The following is a 7635-nucleotide window of genomic DNA, read 5'->3' as shown; positions in this document are numbered from 1 at the left end:
ACCATTAGGGGCATCTCTCAACAGACTTTAGAGCTATTTTTTTACTGGTTTTAGGTGTTAATTACCTCGACCCTTTCTTTATGGTTTGAGTGCATGATTTTATAATGTACATCATCTTCTTTTTGGATTTTCCCTCATCTTGAGGCTTTCCACTAGTGATAGAAGTACTTTTATAAAAAATATGTGTGTGTGTGTGTGTGTGTGTGTGTGAGAGAGAGAGAGAGAGAGAGAGAAAAAGAGAGTTTTAACGTTGTAGGAAACTATCCCAAGAGACCTTAAAAATCTAACCGACAAGGAGTTGAACTCAAGACCGGTTATTCAAGAGGGAAATGGCATAACTAATCTACCACACTTGGGTGAGAGAGAGAGAGAGAGAGAGAGAGAGAGAGAGAGAGAGAGAGAAGCTCTTATCAAGGTAATAGTACCACAAAAAAATAAGCTCATCTCCTTGATGTTGAATTTTTTTTAGAAGCATTGAAGGAACATGGGTGTTCGTGGCTCTCGTTTCAACTTTCACCATCCATGGTATGGTAACAACAAGTTTTGGCAATCACTTGGAAGTATTTGAAATTCAAATCATTGTGCACATATATAACTAGTGGGACATCTACTTTATCACTTTAAGGGGCAATTTGGCCAAATTAATAGCATCACAAATTGTGATTTGTTAGAAATTTTACAACTCGCACTTTGATATCATTTTTCATTGAGAGAATGCGAGTAGATGCTCAATTCTTATAATTGTTGCTGTTGTTGATATCACTGTCAATGTTGACATCATTGTTGTTCTTGTTGGTTGTTATTGTTGTGATGTATGATTTTGATTAGTCAAGCCATGGAGCATCTATTTGGCTTTGTAACACATTGCCATCAATGTTGTCCGAAACACCGAGTCTCCTGTTGAGAGTTTGAATGAGATACAATAGTTACTTGCTTATTCATTGGTATTTTTTTTTTCACTATTGAGGAGAGTCTTTGTTGCTTGTTGAAACTGCCTCGCTCAATGGCGACTCTACATTTTGCAAGACGCCTCGGGTGAACCTTGCTATCATTTCTAGAGAAGCTTTCGGTTGGTCCATTGGCACCATATGCCCGGCATCATGCACCTAGAGGAGTACCAAGCATGGTGAGCCCAAAACCCACAAGTCGTATAGATAAAATATAATAGTACAATTAAGTTTTCCTTTATTTCTCTATCCATCACTGACTCATGTTTTTCAACTATTTATAAGAGTCCCATTACCTTCAAGAAGGATAATGCACCATAGCTTGTGAGCACTCCAGCCTCCTCACCATCTACTGCAAATTGCTTGGAGCTCGCTGCATTATAGCCTTCTTTACCAGACCAATCGATAGCCGAAACCCATCTTGAGTTCCCTGTACAATAACAATCCATATGCAGTCAATCTCCTATGAGAAACAATAAGGCAATCACATGATCAAGCAATCACAAGATTAAGTGAGAAATTTACGTTCCATCCCTTTGGGGGGTCACTCGCAAGTATGCAGACATAGCATGTGAGTTTAAACAAAGGGGTTATTTGGTCCCATTTTATATCCCGGGGTGTACTCACTAGGGATCACCATATGGTATCATGTGAGTGTATAAAAGGGGGGGTTTTATAAGGCAAAAAAGGTAGATTTTACAAAGGAGGGTCCCATATATACGAGTTAAGTGGCAATTTCGGTGCATGCAAATGACGTCTCCTAGTTACTACTAGTAAATCCCCGGGTTTTATATACATTTTTAACATATACAAGAGGCTACCCCTATCAATGGGGATGTGCACAAATTGAACTAAAATAGGGTGTTATTTTCATGGAATATCTACAGATACGGGGATGTTGAATTACCCCTTGAAGGTGGGTGCTATAGAGTGTTACATTTAATGAACTCCCCAAGCACCAACCCTACTCAATGCATAACACTAACTTGCTCTTTTGACACCACCCAAGCATCCTTCCTAACCCTTCATGTGCTTTTTTTGGAACATCTCTTTCAGTACCTAAATTCAAGAAAGATGAGACATCACCAATGCCATACACAGGATACCACTTACCAAGCCAGTTGCAGATAAGGTCGTATTCACCCGCATACACAAGAAGCTGAATGCCGTCTTCTAAAAGAGAAGGAATTCCGACTTCAAGATTGCGCATCCAATCGACAATCATGTTTCTGTAAACAATGGAGCTGCAGGACACAAAATCAATGTCTCCAACACCTAAAGCGTCCTTCACTTTCTTCTGGTTCAGGTATGTCTCCATATTTGAGAAATCATAGCATAAGCTTCCGATGCATTCTTTGCGGATATCGTAGTACTGGCATAACATCTCAGAAGCATTAGACACGACTAAGCCTATAATTAATATTTTTCATACAAAGCAGCATATCTCAACTTGCCCCAATAATCATATACAAAACATGACAATTTGCATGTTTCACAACAGAAAATACTTACATTCACGTTATCAATGAGCATCCTGATGGAGTTGAAAATATCATTGCAAACTGAGAACGCTGTGGCACACGTTGCTGTCCCACTATTGCCTGTGGAAAGGGACATGCTACAATCTGCTGAAACAGACACAAAACAGCAGTCTTTCTATGAAGAAACAAGAAGATCAGAAGCTTACCACATTTTTTAATTGCCCGCTCACATGCAGGGTACAAGTCGCTAATGCTTTTATGATCGTCCTCTCCAATGAGCCCCATTTGTAAGGCATAATCTGCATATGCCGCATATTGTATCTCAGGATTTGTGAGGCCATTACCAATTGCAAAGCCCTGCAGAATGCCAAAAAAACAATTAAAAGAGGGAGGTTGCAAACCATATTCAAAGCCCAATGCCAAACATTACCCGACTCCGAAAACAAAACAAAACAAAACTAATTATTCACAACTTTAAAGCTGAAATTTCCATGCTAAAACCTTGGAATAAATTTGCCAAGAGTAGCTTCCACAACTATAATGGAATCTAGAGCATCTCTACATGTTGCAAATTATCATTATCTCTGTTCAAATTTGAATACCTTGAGATTAATTGGTAAACCCTCCTTTTTCTTGTTGCCATTGTGAATGCGGCTTGTGACGGCCGGAACATAATGGCCCGCATAAGATTCCCCAGTTACAAAGAAGTCATTTTTCGCGAACTCCGGATGTGCTTCAAAAAATGCCTGCAAAAGATTTCTAGAGTAAGAACAAAGCTAAATTGTTTTTTAATGAGTCTCATTAGCAATGCGAATCCTGTCTATGCTTTACCTTCTTCCTTTGAGGTAGTTATTCAAGGCTCAACACACTGTGCCAAAGTCCTTTAAGCTAATGAGTAGAGCTTCTATATGCCATATTTCATCTATTTAGCAATGGACCCAGTAGGTCTCTACAATTTCCGGAAATAACAAAAACATTCAAAAATGCAATAGTTAACGGTGATGGTGTAGGAGATGAGAAGCCTCATGTCATCGGAAAGTCAAAAGGCTTTGTAGTCTCTATATAAAGAGGGTTTCTAACATGCATGCAACAAGCACGTACCTTTCTCTCAGTGTTGTCTTTGTAGTCGAGGGTGTCTAGGATGCATGCAATGTGTGTGTACCTTTCCCTTAGTGTTTTCTTCACCTTTGGAGTTGCCTTGCACCATGTTACATATGTATGTATTGAACTTACTTTTTTGGAAGCCATTATGGATATAGATGTCCATGTATTGAATTTATTTTTTTGGAAGCCATGGACCCAAAACCATAGTAACAGGGGACGCCCTTTTTCGGGCTTCTCCTCCCCACATTTTCATCCCCACTTGCAGTCCCGACCTCTTTTTTACTCAAAATCCATTTGAGCCCCGTCCCTCGTTCCCCGTCCCGGGATGCGTCCCTTGTGACTATGCCCAAAACTGATGCCATCCATCAGGATTCTGTCTGTCTACCTACCTAAACAAATGTCTTTTCCTCAGAGTAATGTACACAAGCCCTTTGTTAGAGAGTGGCCATACCTGTAAGAATTGGTACATATCGTCACTCACTCCCTTCTCGTCATGAGGAATATCACGAGAGTCAGAAGAGTAGCTGAACCCGGTCCCAATCGGCTGGTCCACAAAGATAATACTAGCAGCCTGCATTGTGCATAATAATTCCTTTAAACCTTCCAACCTGAGGGTAAAAAGACTTTAAAGAGTGTACTACTATTTCCTTAAGCAGACCTTGTCCCAGCCATAGTCATTCCATGTGAGAGTCAAATCATTTGTTATCTTATATGGTCCATTCTCATAGAACAAGGCCAATTCACTACTACATCCGGGCCCTCCAGACATCCAAATGACCACAGGGTCCTTGGCCTTGTTACCACGCGACTCAAAGAACAAGTAAAACATCCTGCATCCAGACAAGAAATGAAATGAAAGTTTATTTACATCTACAAAAGGCCTAAAAGACCGATGAAACCACAAAATTACATCATCATCATCATATGATCCAAACGTCGAAATAAGAAAATACAAGATCATCCCACGGTATCATTTCTAGCACATCTGTAGGGCATGCTCTTACACACTGGGTACAAACAATACATGTATCATAGATTTTCACTGAATGTGCCATTGAGTCTGTTTACTCCTCTTAAATCAATATGGTGAATTCCTTGTAAGGCTAAATATTCCTGAGTGACCGATAGCGAAGCAGTACCGTGAGGGAAAGGTGAAAAGAACCCCCGTCGGGGATATGTGCGATAAGAAATTAATACAAAGGACTAAGGTCACAAATGCTAAAATATGATTGTTTGAGGACTACCATAAAATAAATTTTCTGCCTTATAATCCTCATCATTTTGATATGAGTAACTCACTCATTCAGGCTTGAAGGTCTTCTTTGGAGTCCAACTTTTCTTAAGATCAGAATGGAAAATGGGGAACGAGAAAACACATGAACTGCCTATCGCCTATGATAACACGCTCACAACTGTCACATGAAATAGGGACCAGAACAAGAATGTGGAATGTGGACATTTAATCTATCATTACTGTGAAATTAAGGAGGCAAAGAAAGGAACCTGGAGGCATGGCTGCCCTTGATCGAAAAGTAGCCAGCATGGTGGCCGAGGTCTGCATCGGAGATGCCAAGAGAATGTAGCGGGATGCGGTGCTCTATGAGTGACGGTGACGTCGGGTCATCATATTCAGGAAACATATTGAGGTTGAGGGCTCTGATGAATTGCTCAGCATTTCCCATCACCTCTTTCATCGCCTCTCCATCTCCATCTGCATGACCCATCAACTCTCTCATTGCTTCACCATATTTTGCTGCTTCGGCTACCAGAGCAAACATGCAAATGCTCCACATGCATAGCTCGTGCCGGAATAGCATCTTGTGCGTGTGTGTGCGCGCGCGTGTGTGTATGGGGAGGGAGAGAGGAGAGAGAGAGGGACGGAGGGAGAGAGAGAATTTATGCTTCTAAGCGCAACCCAAAGGTTGGCTTCTACGCTTCGCCTACGGCGTCACCTGTGCTTTTTTTTGAATTGCAAGTTAAGATAATGTCCCACGTTCAAATCTTGCCAACAACCAGAGTCCATTTTTTGTCAGGGGGGTCACACTAAGACCCCAGTTCGGAGGACATGTATCAAAGAACGCGCACAGATGCTTCAAGGTCTTCTATTTAAGGGAAATAATAAGCAGGAAGCCTCACAACATACCCTTGAGGGATCTGCTCAAGACCCACCTCTTACACCACAAACTGTTTTACAATGCTTTGACCTCACAAGCATGGTAGAGCCAATTCAGGCTATGCATAGACACAAATTTTCAACCCATGCACAACATTATCCGGACTACACATTGTTGTCCCAGAGAACTCCAATTAGGAGGGGAGAGGCATTCTAAATGTTGTCCAATTACATGAAAACCGTTATGAAAAGGGCGTTGAAGTATTTATATATTAACGTCTAATTTTTTAGCAAAATCCACTAAAAATGCCCTTCTAAGTACAATTAATTGGAAGCATGCAATATGAAAACCCCTAAGTGTGTGTATTAGTGTATATAACATCAAAAAAGTCAAAAATCTTGCAACTTTTACTTGTTTTGTGTGTTTTTGGACTAAAATAGAGTAATCCGCAAAAATATGGCCAAGTATGGTATTTATGTGTGTTTTTATGTTTTTTGAATGGAATTTCTATTTTTGGATTGGATTTACAATTTTCTTTTAATTTTTCTAATAAAAAGATCAAAATAAATAGCAAACAGACTCAAATTGACGAACGAAAGTACGATAGAATTCAAAAGTTATGGTGAACCAGCATGTCAAATCAAGTTCAAAATGAGCTAGTTTACTTACTAAGCCTATTGAACATGTTTGTAGTTTCAAAAGTCACTTTTCATAAAGATTTATGAGTTTAAATAATAATCACGCTTAATATCTTTGTGTTCAAAATTGACCCATCTTGCACAATCCCATCACAGCTTGCTTATACATGTCATATTGATCATATATACTAAGTAAAAGTGCAAAAAAATATTTTCACTTTGTCCCTATATCAAAAACTACAATTGAACCTCTATTTTCCAAAAATTGGCCTAAGGGGACACTTAAAAAATTCAAATTTCACCAAAATCACATTCAAGGTTTTATCACATCATGGTCCAACACTACATCAAGCCAAAGCTACAAAAAAGTTGCAAAAAGTGCCATTAGATAATAATCGCGCTTATTATCCACCAACAACTAGAGGAGATGATGATGGAGCGGTTGTCGTTTGCAAAAAGCAAAGAGCAAGAAAAGAAAATCAAAGAGCTCAATACCACTATTTTAGACACAAGTACTCATTCCCAATGTCTGCAGATGCAATTGGATGTAGCTAACGTCCAAATAGCCCGAGCAGAGTCCAGACTCAAAGATCAAAGCAAACTTTTGGACAAGCCACAAACCAACCTGACAATTCTCACTCTCCAAGGGTCAAATTTGGCATATCAAGCCTTGGAAAATCAAAACAAAGACTTGAAGATAGAGCTAAAGTTGGAGTAGATGCAATGAAGAGAACTATCCTTGAGCTTCATGCATAAGGAAGAAGATTATCATAAACAAATAGAAAAATTCCAACAAGATTTACAAAATTCTCGAGCACAAATCAGAGACAAACAAACAATGACTGAGGAAGACACTGCCAAACATGCCACAAAAGACAATGAGGCCTTGCAATTTTTGCAATGCATGGAAGAGATAGAGGGCACCACTTCCCTTCCATAAATTGCACCGCTTAAACATGAAAAAGATACAAGGCCAGTTGACAGCTTCACATTGGAGGTGAAATAATCTTTGAAGGTCAATATCTTACTAGAGACAGGAAAAATCTGGAAAGAGATCGTATTTTGCAATTTAGCAAATGTGGCTCAAATAACCTCGAAGAAAATATAGACATATGGCATCAACAATAATTTCCATACCCGCTGATCAAATATGCAGTCCTCAAATTCCAAAAGAGGCTACTCAAGGATCAAGCATAGATGGAGTACAGCCGCATCTAGTGTAGTGGAAGATCTGGTTGGGAAGACATCCAAAGTATCTCATACTTTATACACAAGTCCCTCCAAAAATCAGAAAAGAATCTACCATGCATCCAATGCCAAGGGTCAGAAGCTGGGGTAGTCTCCAAATAAT

The 7635-nt window shown here is 39.6% G+C and overlaps 1 protein-coding gene across 1 annotated transcript; it reads right to left on the bottom strand.

Annotated features, from left to right (window-relative positions):
• Positions 1–611: 611 nt before the first annotated feature.
• On the bottom strand, positions 612–5403 carry LOC147417853 (serine carboxypeptidase-like). The gene is made up of 9 exons (XM_086506797.1): positions 5036–5403; positions 4191–4362; positions 3984–4103; positions 3031–3174; positions 2635–2785; positions 2460–2548; positions 2061–2319; positions 1244–1377; positions 612–1106 (listed from the first exon to the last, which is right to left on the bottom strand). The coding sequence occupies exons 1-9, from the start codon at positions 5347–5349 to the stop codon at positions 960–962; spliced, it is 1530 nt and encodes a 509-aa protein (XP_086362923.1). The 5' UTR covers positions 5350–5403; the 3' UTR covers positions 612–959.
• Between the last annotated feature and the right edge of the window lie 2232 nt (positions 5404–7635).

This window comes from Adiantum capillus-veneris, chromosome 30 (genome assembly GCF_014529385.1).
Source record: "Adiantum capillus-veneris isolate H3 chromosome 30, ASM1452938v2, whole genome shotgun sequence".
Lineage (NCBI taxonomy): Eukaryota > Viridiplantae > Streptophyta > Polypodiopsida > Polypodiales > Pteridaceae > Adiantum > Adiantum capillus-veneris.
This window is presented reverse-complemented; position numbering and strand designations above follow the sequence as displayed.